This window comes from Notechis scutatus, chromosome 12, assembly GCF_049901735.1.
Source record: "Notechis scutatus isolate UNSWTSFEM ecotype Mainland chromosome 12, rNotScu1.2, whole genome shotgun sequence".
Taxonomy (NCBI): domain Eukaryota; kingdom Metazoa; phylum Chordata; class Lepidosauria; order Squamata; family Elapidae; genus Notechis; species Notechis scutatus.
Genome location: NC_142020.1, coordinates 3,610,001 through 3,623,214, shown reverse-complemented (window position 1 = coordinate 3,623,214; position 13,214 = coordinate 3,610,001). Strand labels below are relative to the sequence as shown.

Here is a 13,214-nt window from a genome sequence, read left to right as displayed (position 1 = left end):
CCAGTTAACTTTTGAAAAATAGCACCTTTGAGTTCCTCTTCATCCATTAAGTGAAACACCATGGTCACGAAACAAAAACTTCAGGCTTAATAGCAGTAACTGTGAGAGGGATCTTGGAGTCTTAATGGACAACCAGCTAAATAGGAGCCAGCAGTTAATACCACTCTATAAAGCCTTAGTAAGGCCACACCTAGAGTACTGCATCCAGTTTTGGTCACCACACTATAAGAAAGATGTTGAGACCCTAAACAGAGTGCAAAGAAGAGCAACCAGGAGCATCAGGGAACTGGAGACTGAAACATATGCAGAATGGTTGCAGGAATTGGGCCTGGCTAGTCCAGTGAAGAGAACGACCAGGGGAGACATGATAGCAGTCTTCCAATATTTGAGAGGCTGCCATAGTGAGGAAGGGGTCAAGCTATCTTCCAAAGCACCTGAAGCCCAGACAAGGAATAATGGATGGAAAGGAGAGATTCAACCTAGAAATTAGAAGAAATTTTCTGACAGGGAGAACAATCAACCGATGGAACAGAAGTTGCCTTCAGAAGTTGTGGGAGCCTCATTATTGGAGGCTTTCAAGAAGAGACTGGACTGTCATTTGTCAGAAATGGTGTAGGGTCTCCTGCTTGGGCAGGGGGTTGGACTAGATGACCTACAAGTCTCTTCCACTGTCATTGTCAGAAATGGTGTGGTCTCTGCAGGTTGACAGATGACCTACAAGTCTCTTCCAACTCTGATCATCTGTTATCTGTTATCATGCGTGTGATCACTGAACCGGTTGTTATTACCTGTGGAGTCCCACCCCTGCTCCAGGGTCCCTTCCAACTCGGTTATTCTATGAGTTGGGATGAGTTTGAAGGTATGAAATCTGCCGCCTTGAGCAGGGGTTTGACTAGAAGGCTTTCAAGGTTCCTTCCAGCCCTACAGTTCTCTATTCTAAGGGAAACCAAAGTTAACCTCCAACTTAATTTGGCAACAGCACTGCTTCAATCCAAGTCATCCAGTAATCTCCGTAGCGTAGATGTAATGATCCCTTCATGAATAAACTCTTCACCAAAAGTTGAACATCACAAAAGAAGATTCTTAGATGAAAAGAGACTGACTTCTTAATATCAAGACATCCAAAATTTTCTGTATTGTTTAATTAAACTCTTCACAAAGACGAAAACAATCAAAAGGTTAAAAAAAAACAACGGTCCTTCCCAACTAGCAGGTAGGGAAAAGGGGAAAGATTCCCTTGAGTCAAGCAGAACTCCTAGCATATTCTTTTGTTGTTTTAATATGCCTAACAGAAAGTAAACAAGACAGAAAAGAAAAATGTTAAAAAACACAAAGGGAAATAGAGGAGGAAAACAAAAACAAAGAGAAAGAATGTGTTTCTGATCTTCTTTATTACTTTTAAGCACCTCATTAATCCCCATTCAATAACATTGATTGTAGACCCAGTTCATGAACAGAGAGAGAACACATATTATGAGTAGAAGACCCCAATTCAGTTATTCTGTATTCTATTTTCCAAAGCACCTGAAGTCAGACAAGAAACAATGGATGGAAATTAATCAAGGACAGAAGCAACCTAGAACTAAGGAGAAATTTCCTAACAGTGAGGACAGTCAACCAGTGGAGCCGCTTCCCTTCAGAAATTGTAGGTGCTTCCATCACTGGAGGCTTTCAAGAAGAGATTGGGAAACCACTTGTCTGGAATGGTATAGGGCCTCCTGCTTGGGCATGGGGGGTGGACTGGAAGACCTCCAAGATCCCTTCCAACTCTAAGAAGTCTGCTATTCAAATAGTCAGTAAATGATTAGCCATATTATCTCGATTCCCAAGGATGTCTTTGCACCCACAAAAATCCAGCAAGTATCCTTAGGAAATAAAATGGCACATGGCTACACGCCAATCCAGACAATGTCAGCTTTGCTTTTTGGATTCCCCCGCCCCCTTTTCTTTGAAGCATATTCTCTGCCTCAAAAGAAGGTCAAGGACTCTGAGAAGTGATGGATGGAGTCCCTGAAGCAGTGGGGACGGTGACCAGCCTTACTCACATGTCTTATGGTCAAGAGGTCTTTTGTAACTGGTCTTAGCCCCTGGGGGAATTGGCAAACTCTCCTCCCTGGCAGCCCGTTTTGTGAGAACTAACCAGCAGGATCCCAAAGATCTGGGATTTTGTCTCCATCACAACACTGGAAAAAGTTGTAAGCCTAATAGCACCTATTTATAAGTTAATGCCCCTGGGGCCCTGGGCACAGAGACAAGGACAACTCACCGTGGCCAATTCAGCAGGGGATAACTCGCTGCAGGACAATTCAATTTAATTATAGCAATAGCACTTATACACTGTTTCACAGTGCTTTACAGCCCTCTCTAAATGGTTTTACAGAGTCAGCCTCTTGCCCCCAACAATCTGGGTCCTCATTTGACCCACCTCGGAAGGACGGAAGGCTGAGTCGACCTTGAGCCTGGTGAGATTCAAACTGCCAAATTGCAGGCACCTGGCAGTCAGCAGAAGTAGCCTGCGGTACTGCACTCTCTAACCACAGTGCCACCGTGGCTCAATGTAATTACTTTAAAGCATATTAATAATGTAATTATTAATTATTTTATTCCACCATTTCTTTGCTATTAATGTAACTCTTGTCCTGCAGCGAGTTTTCCAGCAGCGAGTTGGTCATGGTAAGTTGGCTGTGGTGAGTTGGCCATGGCGAGTTGGCTATGTTGAGTTGGCCGCGGTGAGTAGTCGTAGACTTCCCTGCGCAAAGCAAGCAGGCTGCCGTCCATGGAAAAGCACCATTCAAAGAGTAGACGGACCACCTCTGGACCTTTAGCCTTGGGCTGGAGTGTCTTCTACGGCTGGCTTAATTAGGTGGCCGTTGAAGATGATATAGATGTCCGACTCCTCGCTGTAGATCGCGTTCTCCCGCTCCCGCTTGAACATCCGCACCCAGACCTCGTCTCCTTCCAGGAGGTCCAGCATAAGGCTTTGGCTCTGCATGATGCTCCTCTCACTGGGCTGAGAGTAGAGGATGGCCACTTGGTCTTCATTCTTCATGATGTGCAGATAAGTCTCCTTGTAGTTCCAGGTGTGGACATTCAGGTTGAAGAAGTAGATCCCAGGGACGTAGCAGAAGAAGCTGCCCGTAAACATGTTGAAATGCTTGTAGAGGTTGACGAACTCCGTGTCAAAGGTCACCCGCTGGTAGTACTCCAAACTGTGGAGGGGTTTGCTGCGCCCGATCGAAAAGGCAGCGTAATGCTGCTTGCAGGAGTGGCCAGTGGGGCCCACCTGACCCTTTTGTCCTTTCTGGCCATGGGATCCCTGCAGGCCTGGCTCACCTGTTTTGCCTTCGAGCCCTTCAAGCCCTCGCTCCCCCATCTCGCCTTTTTCTCCTACGGAGACAAGAAGGAATAAGGTGTCACAAAAGTAGAGGGTGTGAAACGCTGCCCTGCCCTTTTTCTTTTCAGTTCCCTTTTCCTCAGGGGTGGGATTCAAATTTTTAAACAACCAGTTCTGTGAGCATGGCTAAGTGGGCATGGCCATGTGACTGGGTGGGTGTGGCTTCTTTTTTTGCAGCACTCCCCGTGCTCTGTGTTTTTGGTCTCCTGGGCCTCAGGGAAGCCTCCTGGGAGAAGCAGTAAGACAGCGAGGGGGATCCTGGCACAGCTGATCATCGGAACAGCTGATCGTTGGGAGGAAAAAAAATGCCTTAAGGAGTGACTGGGCGGGGGAGAACGCAGTCAGCAATGATTGGTCATGTGTGCATGCATGATAAGGACTGACTGGACGGGGAGGGGAGGAGCAGGCGGAAAGGGGCGGGGCCATCCAGGGACACGATTTGCCAGTTCTCCAAACTGTGCAGAATTGTAACAACCGGTTCTATAGAACTGGTCTGAGAACACTCAACCCACGGTACAGAAGTTGCCTTCAGAAGTTGTGGGAGTTTTATCACTGGAGGCTTTCAAGAAGAGACTGTACTGCCAACTCTCAGAAATGGTATAGGGTCTGCTTGGGTGGTGGTGGGGGTGGACTGGGATGACCTACAAGGTCCCTTCCGTTAATCTAATCCACTGATGGCTAACCTTTTCAGCTTGGTGTGTCGAAAATCGGGAAAAAGTGTAGCCTTCCTCGGGTCGTGTGTCACTTCAAGAAATATCAATAATTTGGTTTATGACGGACTGGGCTGGGGTGATCACACAGGGCTGTGAAACCCGTCTCCCTGGTCTCAGGGCTGCAGGTGCAGGATGTGGGGATCGGAAGGCCACCTTACAGGGCTGTGAACCTCATGGATCTCCTTTGCTCCTGTAGCGTTCCTGAGGTAATGAAACTGACAAACCTCAGTTTATGGCGGTTAAAACTGGTTCTCTGCTGCAAAGATCTTGCGGCAGCGGTGACACCACGCCTCCACGCAACAAGCAGGGAGCAGGGATTGGAGCAGAGCACAGGCAGCCTCTAAATGTGCAGGTTTTCCCCACACCAACAGGCGTGTCAGTCAAAGTGCCTCGGTGTGTCACGAGTGACACGCGTGTCATAGGTTAGCCATCACTGATCTAATCTAATCTATCTGGTCTACCTGACAAGGTTGACCCAAGAAGAGATACCGATCAGAGCTTTGCATGAAGGAGAAAAAAAATATCAAAAGCGATTGCTTGCCTTTTAAGATGTGGATATCAATGGTAGGCTGGACCTTAGGGTGCGCATAACGAGAGTTGCTGGTCATCCGTGCGAATCGGGAGGCAGTGATGGAGGCCAGCTGCTCGTCCTCTCCGCAGCATCGTACACACGGCGGAGCCCTCCTCTTCTTTGGGGCGGCCTTTTCACCCGGAAGACTGCTGGCATGCAGAAAACACACCAAGAGCAGGAGAAAGGAGGGATGCATCTTTAACTGGCCAAAGAAGAAAGGGGAAGGGGTTTTAAAAAGGAAAGTCAGCTGCCCTTTTAGAAATATCTGCCCCATTAAAAAAGCTTCACAGGGGCATTAGGCAGAGGTGGTATTCAGCCGGTTCTGACCAGTTCTGGAGAACCAGTAGTGGAAATTTTGAGTCGTTTGGAGAACCGGCCAATCCCACCTCTGACTGGCCCCGCCAACCCCATCAACCCCAAATCACCCTAGAATATTTCTTCTTGTAGTATTTATATACATTTTATTGATTGATTAGCCAATAGCAATAGCCATGATGGTGAGTCTATGGCGTACGTACCATAGGTGGCACACAGAGCCATTTGTGTGGGCACATGAGCCCCAGCCAAACTTACCTGCAGTGTGCATGCGCACACCTTCCAGCTGATTTTTGGCCCATCTGTGGCAGTTTTCGCCCTCCTAGAGGCTCGAGGGAAGCCTTTGCAGCCTCGGGAAACCGAAAAATGGGCCTTCCGGAAATACCGGAAGTGCCGAAACGGGCCCGTTTTTCAGCCTCCAAAGGCTCCAGAGGCTCCCGTTGAGCCTCCAGGAGGATGAAAACTGCCTCAAACGAGTCAAAAATCAGCTGGGAGGCATGTGCATGCACAGTGGAGGTAAGGAATGCGGGGGTGTTGCATGTGCATGCGCAGGGGTGGGGTGCATTGCACTGTGGGTGCCAGCACACGCACACTTTTGGCACACCACAACAAAAAGGTTCGCCATCACTGGCTTATAGGCCATCTCAACATCCCAAGGGTCATGGGATGCCCTTTTGCAACCTTCTGACAAAAAAAGTTAATGGGGGAAGCCAGATTCACTTAACAACGGTGACAAAGGGGGTCATAAAATGGGACAAAACTCACTTACCATATGTCTCACTTAGCAACAGAAATTTTGGGTTTAATTGTGGTCATTAGTCAAGGACCACCTGTCTTTCTCCCAGGACAATTTAGAAAATTTCTCTCTTTGGAAATTAAAATAAACTTTTCTTTCTATTCCATTAAACTGAGCAAAAACAACAAGAAGAAAAATACAGTAGGATTTTTTTTCTAATCTCTAATTATCTCCCACCATTCCATTTTTTTTTTCAGGCTGATAGAAAGTAACTTCATAAGAAATTCACAAATTGATGCGGAATAAAGGAGGCTGTTGAATAAGAGACTTTTACCTCTACAAAAATCCTTTTTCTGTTGTTTTTTTTCCTGAATTCCTTTGAAGAGAATGGCAAAAAGAATCAAATGGCTCATTTCCATTTAGCAATGCAATATAAAATCATACCATAATACAATTTCATATAGTTTATTTTTAAAAACTTATATGAATCAGATGATATTAAACAAGGATTAGAAGAGTTGCTCCTGTCACCTCTGAACAATCTGCGTTTTGATTATAATAGCAGCGCACAAGAGGAAAACAGTTTGAAAATGTTATGGAAATTCAATCACATTTGTTCTAGTAGCACAAGAATCTGCGGCAATAACCTTGGATTGCAGAAAGGAAAACAAGGGGCCAAATCAAGCTGAGAAGAAACAATGCTTAGATTTCGAAGCAGAGGTGGCATTCAGCAAGTTCTGACCAGTTCTGGAGAAATGGTAATGGAAATTTTGAGTAGTTTGGAGAACCGGCCAATATCGCCTCTGACTTGTCCCAACCCCATCTCTTCTCTGCCTCCCATTGAGTCCCAGCTGATCAGCTGGGTCTTCTTTGGTTGCCCTGCACATGAGAACAGAGCTGGAAAGCTGGTTAGTGGGGTGGGGAGGGAATGAGGATTTTGCAGTCTCCTTCCCCTGCCACGCCCACCAAGCCACACCCACAGAACCGGTAGTAAAAAAAATTGAACCCCACCACTGCTTCGAAGTGATCATGCAACATCAGGCATTGCCTTTAAATATTCAGCAAAGCAAAATATAACCTTCAACTTGTCTACTTAGAAGAGGTAAAGTAGAAGTACATGCCCAGAGTTTTGACAGATCACATCACACACAAGAACACAAATAGAATAGAACAGAAGAGAAGAACTCAGAATAGAACAGAATGGATAGAATAAAATAGGATAGAATAGAATAATGGAATAGAAGAATAGAATAGAATGAATAGAATAGAGAATAGAATAGAACAGAAAGAACAGAACAGAACAGAACAGAATAGAATAGAATAGAATAGAATAGAATAGAATAGACAGAAGGGAATGTTGAATAGAAGGGACCTGAAGGGACCCTGGAGGTCTTCTATTTCAACCCCCTGCTTAGGCAGGAAACCTTACACCACTTCAGACAAATCGTTGTCTAATCTCTTCTTTAAAACTTCCAGTGTTGGAGCATTCACAATTTCTGGACACAAGTTGTTCCATTGATTAATTGTTCTAACTTTCAGGAAATTTCTCCTTAGCTCTAAATTGCTTCTCTCCTTGATTAGTTTCCATCTGTTGCTTCTTGTCCTGCCCTCTGGTGCTTCAGAGAATAGCTTGACTCCCTCTTCTTTGGGGCAGCCCCTGAGATATTGGAACACTGCCATCATGTCATCCCTAGTCCTTCTTTTCATCAGATATACCCAGTTCAGTGGTGGGATTCGAATTTTTTTACTACCAGTTCTGTGGGCCTGGCTTGGTGGGTGTGGCTTGGTGGGTGTGGCAGGGGAAGGATACTGCAAAATCTCCCTTCCCTCCCCACCCCACTAACCTGCTTTCCAGCTCCGTTCTCCTGGGCAGGGCAACCAAAGGAGACCCAGCCAATCAGCTGGGACTCAATGGGAGGCAGAGAAGAGATGGGGTTGGTGGGGCCAGTCAGAGGTGGGATTGGCCGTTTCTCCGAACTACTCACAATTTCCGCTACCGGTTCTCCAGAACTGTTCAGAACCTGCTGAAGACCCACCTCTGACCCAGTTCCAGCAACCGTTCTTTATATGTTTTAGCCTCCAGTGACCTGGGACGTTGCCGATTGCCAAGCTTCTGTATTCTGGTCACATGACCCTGGGAATGCTTCAATGGTTGTTACTGTGCAGAACGGTTGTAAGTCATTTTTTTAAATACCATTGTGACTTTCAATAGTCACTACACAAATGGCTATAAGTCGAGGATCACCTGTAAACGTGTTATAGGTTCAAATGGCCTGGATTTTGGGCTTAAAAGCAAGAGTTTGGGGCACCCAAATTTTGTAAGGCAGATGTAGTTTTGATGGTGGGAGTGGTGAGATGGCCTAGAGGCGGAGCTCTCACCTCACAATCAGGAGGCTGTGAGTTCGATCCTAGGTAGAGGCAGATATTGTATTTCTCTCTCTCTGGGCACGATGGGAATATATCTGCCAAACAAAACTCCACATTGGAGACAGGAAAGGAATCCGGCCATTAAAACACTGCTAGCTCCATTTACTTGCCCATATGCCTCCCCAAAAGGGATTATGGGGTCATTAAATGAAGACGATGATGATGTAGGTTTGATAGTGCACACACAATACTGTACACACAACATCAAGGACCACAAAATTGGCTGGCAAGGAGAATTTAAAAAAAGAAAGAAAATAAAACAGAGAATGCCTTGAAAATGGCTTTCCTCCCCTAGCCACAAAATAGCTCCAAAAGCAATTTTGCCTGTAGAGGAAGACTCTTTTGAATGTTTGAAAACATTTTAGATCGTGTTTACTATATTGGATTTTTGATCAATGGCTGCAATTAGATGGAAGGCATGCTAGGCAGCAGAGAAGGTTTTTTAAAAAATTCAAGATCATCACAGCAACATAATAAATGCCTTTTAGTAGTTTGTCTCTCTTGATGCCCTTGCAAAAGGGAAGGGGTCAGCTTGACCATGCTGACCCCAGGGATAGACAGGGGTACGTCTGCAATTCAGTTCAGAGGGCTGGGTCAATTTTGAAGAACCAAACCTGAGGACAGGTGACCTTTCTAGATAGAAAGAGCACATCCGCCCAGGGGTGGGATTCAATTTTTTTAACAACCGGTTCTGTGGGCATGGCTTAGGTGGTGGGTGTGGCTTGGTGGTCATGTGACTGAGTGGACATGGCTTGGTGGTCATGTGACTGGCTGGGCGTGGCCAACTCAATATCACTCACATTGAGGCACGCATCTCCTCGCCTGGCCTCTCATGACTGTGAGGATGCTGCAACAGTCGTAAGTGTGAAAAATGGTCATAAGTCATTTTTTTTCAGTGCCACTGTAACTTTGAATGGTCACTCCACACAAGCAAAGTACCAGCAAAGGAGGTGGAAAAAACTCCAGAGAAGTTCCAGAGACAGGAAGTCTAGTCCTGCCAAGAATGTAATAAGGGTTAACGAAGAGGCAGTTTCTGTAAGCAACCCCAGAATGTTTCCTTCCTGCCTTCCTTACAGGATTAGCCCAGTAATTTCTTCTAACAACCGGTTCTCCGAACTGCTTAGAATGTTAACAACCGGTTCTAGCGAATAGGTGCAAACTGGTAGAATCCCACCCCTGCACCCGCCCTTGGAATACTAACCAAGGAGAGAAACAACCTGGAATTGAGGAGAAACTTACTAACAGTGAGGACTAGTGGAACAGCTTGCCACCAGAAGTTGTGGATACTTCATTACTGGAGGTTTTTAAGAAGAGACTGGATAGCCACTTATCAAGAATGGTATAGGGTCTTCTGCTTGAGCAGGAGGTTGGCCCAGTGATGGGCTTCAGCCAGTTCACACCGGTTCAAGAGAACCGGTTATTAAGTTTCAGAGCAGTTTCATGAACTGGTTGTTGGAAGAACTCATTACGGCAGAGAACCGGTGGTTAAATTATTTGAATCCCACCACTAGAAGACTTTTATATTATTGCTTTATAAAACCACATGCAGGTATGTCCGTCGATATAATCATGCCCTTGGTCACTACCAATCCTGTAGCGACCAGATCCTGTAGAGCAGGGGTCCCCAACCTTTTCGACGCCGCGGCCCGGTTCCGGCATCAGCTGGGCGCCGCGGCCCGGTACCGGCGTCAACTGGGCGCCGCCATCTTTTTATGACGAAAAGGCGCTTCCGGTGACGTCACCGGAAGCGCTGTTTCGTCAAAAAGATGGCGGTGTTACGCTTCTGGTGAGCTTTTTCGGGTAGAAATGGCTTTCTACCCGGAAAAGCTCACCGAAGCTGCGCTACCATCTTTTATGACGAAGCGCTCCGGTGAGCTTTCTACCCGGAAAAGCTCACCGGAAGCACTTTTTACCAAAAAAAGATGGCGGCGCCCAGCAACCAGCGGCCCGGTAAGGCTTGTTCCGTGGCCCGGTACCGGTCCGCGGACCGGCGGTTGGGGACCCCTGCTGTAGAGCATAAGGTAGTACTTGCAGGAATGAGTTCCCTCTAATTAGTTCTGAAGTATTAGTACTGCTTTATAAAGCCCTGGTAAGACCACACCTGGAATACTGCGACCTATTTTGGTCACCATGCTACAAAAAAGATGCTGAGATTTTGGAAAAAGTTCAGAGAAGAGCAACTAAGATGATCAAAGGCCTGGAGCATAGGATGACTGGCTGCAGGTTTTGGATCTGGCTAGTCTAGAGAAAAGAAGGACTAGGGGTGACATGATGGCAGTATTCCAGTATTTGAAGGGCTGCCACAAAGAAGAGGAGGGGGAGGCAAATTATTCTCCAAAGCACTAGAAGGCAAGGCAAGAGACCATGGTTGGAAACTAATCAAAGAGAGAAGCAACCTAGAATTAAGGAGAAACTTCCTAAGAGGGAGGACAATTAACCAGTGGAACAATTTGCCTCCAGAAGTTGTGAATGCTCCAACACTGGAAGATTTTAAGAAGTAACTGGACAGCCACTTGACTCAAATTGGCTAGGCCGGTCTCCTGCTTGAGCAGGGGGCTGGACTAGAAGACCTCCAAGGTCCCTTCCAGCTCAGTTATTCTGTTATTCTGAATACACTGAGGGATGCATTGGGAGAAAACAAAAAATTCAGGTTGTCTTCAACTTGCCACCAGTCATTTAATGGCCATTCAAACTTACAACGGACTTCAAAAAAGTCACTTATGATCGGTATCCAAAGTTATTACTGAAAAAAAAATAGGAGAATTGAACATTGACCGACCTCAGAGGTCAAAGTGCCTGTTTTATTTTGCCTAAAGTTTGGGCCAGCCCTGACCTCGTAATCATGACATTCCCTCCCTCTTGATTCATTCCAGTTCTTTGAAAGCAGATCTTTAAAAGGAACAGCGTGTTTCTGCCTTTCCTATATCGATGCTCTCCTTTCAAATTATGTATGTACAGAACATAAACGCACAAAGCACAAATATCTTTCTCGTGTTCTTTCTAAGTCAGTCCTCAATCAATCTGTTTTCTTTCTTTTCTTTTTTCTTTTCAAAGGAAAAGAGAATTTCAGGAAAATTGTCCTGGGGATAATACAATGCACTGGCTTTAAGTGCGCTGCTCACTGGCCAAGCCTGCAGATGTCCTACTCTTAACCAGAGAAACATGTTTAATCTCCGGTGACATGGAGTCCCTGGCTTCCCACAATTTCATAGGAAGAAAGTTAGTTAGTCAGTCAGTCAGTCAATCAGTCAGCCAGTTAGTTTTAACTCAAACTCTGAAGTTTTTCTGCTAATCAGAATAATAGAAAAATGTGTGAGTTGAAATATTAACCGCAGTCCAGGTAGTCCTTGAGTTACAACCACAATTGAGCCCAACATTTATGTAGTTAAGTGAGACATTTGTTAAGTGAGTTTTCCCCAATTTTACCATTTTTCTTGCCACCGTTGTTAAGTGAATTATTACATTTGTTAAGTTATTAAGCCGGTTGTTAACTGGCTTCCCCATTGACTCTGCTTGTCTCAAGCTAAATGGACTGTTGTAATTCAAGGACTTCTTGTAGTCCCAGATGTGCTTTTTTCAAAAGGCAACTAGACTTCCTTTGTTTTTTCTTGAAGATATTTCACTTCTTATCCCAGAAGCTTCTTCGGTTCCACTGATGTTGTTTGCTTTTTAAGCAATTTGAATTTCTGAAGAAGCTTCTGGGATGAGAAGCGAAACGTCTTCAAAGAAAAACCAAGAAAGTCCAGTTGCCTTTTGAGACAACCAGGACTCTGGAGGACCAAGAATCTCCACAGACATTAGCAGTGGATCTCTTCACCACCTGCAGTATGAAACAAGCCAGCCAAGGGGAATTTGAAAGAAATTTTCAACCAGACTGAGAATAAAATAAAAAAGCAGAAACCATCATTCCACAGTGGGAGAAAAGGGTCTGAGCAACCGTTAAGGCAGGTTTTAAAACAACATTTAAAATGGACAAACAACACACCACCGTTACCTGGCTTGGACGGACGTTCAGGAAAATCTTTTTTAGGGATGGATGGAAGGATGAGATTGAGCTCCACAAGAGGAATCCTTGTTTGCCTCAGTCTGTTTTTCTGGCGGCTTTTGTGTTGTTTTTTTCCCCATGGGCCACAACAGACATCCAGAGAAAAGAAAATGATATTTCCAGGGAACCCTGAGATGTAATGAGAGCTCTCGAGAGCTTGTCCGTCTAGGAAAAAAGACACAGATTTCTGCAAAGGAGTCCAGATGCCAGAGAGGAGGAGAGGGGAAGAGGAGGAGGAAAGGCTGCAAAACAGCCACGTCACGGAGCCTTTTCTTCAACTTTCTCTCTTTCTGGACCAGTTGGTTGTTGGCTCCGTCCTTCTCCTCTATCTTCAGGAGAGTTTGACAGCAGCCAAAACAGAAGGTAGTTCAAGGTTGTTGGTTCTGAGGGCCAAGCTGGAAATCTTCCATAGATTTCCATGGGAGCAAATGGATGGGACAGGAAGATGCCCCTCACAATCCTTCAGCCCCCTCTCATTCAAAAGTCAAACATACACACAGAGCCACATACACTATTCATTTGGAAGATGTGCCTCCAGAAACTTAAGCATGCTTCCAAAAATCAAATGGAAATTGTTTGCAATTGGCATGTTTATATTTTTTAGAGGGCATTTTTTAAAAGGAACATTGGGGAAATTTATGAGCATCTCAAGAAATATAGAAGAGAAGCTATTTATGTGTTTAGGAATGCCCAAACATAACAAACCTACAATGTTGTTTTTTTTCCCAGCAGATTGAAAGAGTCAATGATTTTATAACATTACAATCACTGAAAACCTGAGACACCAGCACAATTCTGATTTATAGGAGTTGCACAGTTGGTTCTTTATTGCTCAATATGTTATCACTGATACCATGTACAATTATGGCTGTCCAAGGAGGCCAGGAGAAGGGAAGGGAGGAATGTAAGTGCCAGTCCTGTAAAAAGGATCCGTGTGTTCATTCTTCACTGATGATGTCTCAGTTTACTTGGCTTTGGACTCTTCAAGTTGCAGTTTTGGGAAGGAAGGTCTG

General features: G+C 45.2%; 1 protein-coding gene across 1 annotated transcript; it reads right to left on the bottom strand.

The window, feature by feature from the left end:
- Window positions 1-1,375: 1,375 nt before the first annotated feature.
- C1QTNF8 (C1q and TNF related 8) lies at window positions 1,376-12,387 on the bottom strand. Its single transcript, XM_026685815.2, has 3 exons — window positions 12,151-12,387; window positions 4,649-4,880; window positions 1,376-3,387 (listed from the first exon to the last, which is right to left on the bottom strand). Exons 2-3 carry the CDS (start codon window positions 4,872-4,874, stop codon window positions 2,822-2,824), a joined length of 792 nt encoding a protein of 263 aa, XP_026541600.2. The 5' UTR covers window positions 4,875-4,880; window positions 12,151-12,387; the 3' UTR covers window positions 1,376-2,821.
- Between the last annotated feature and the right edge of the window lie 827 nt (window positions 12,388-13,214).

Bases quoted from the DNA above. Each gene is read 5' to 3' on its own strand.
- C1QTNF8 (XM_026685815.2), bottom strand. From the start codon at position 4,874: ATGCATCCCTCCTTTCTCCTGCTCTTGGTGTGTTTTCTGCATGCCAGC. The intron at 3,388-4,648 runs GCAAGCAATCGC...TTGTCTCCGTAG, and splicing joins TGATATCCACATCTTAAAAG to GAGAAAAAGGCGAGATGGGG.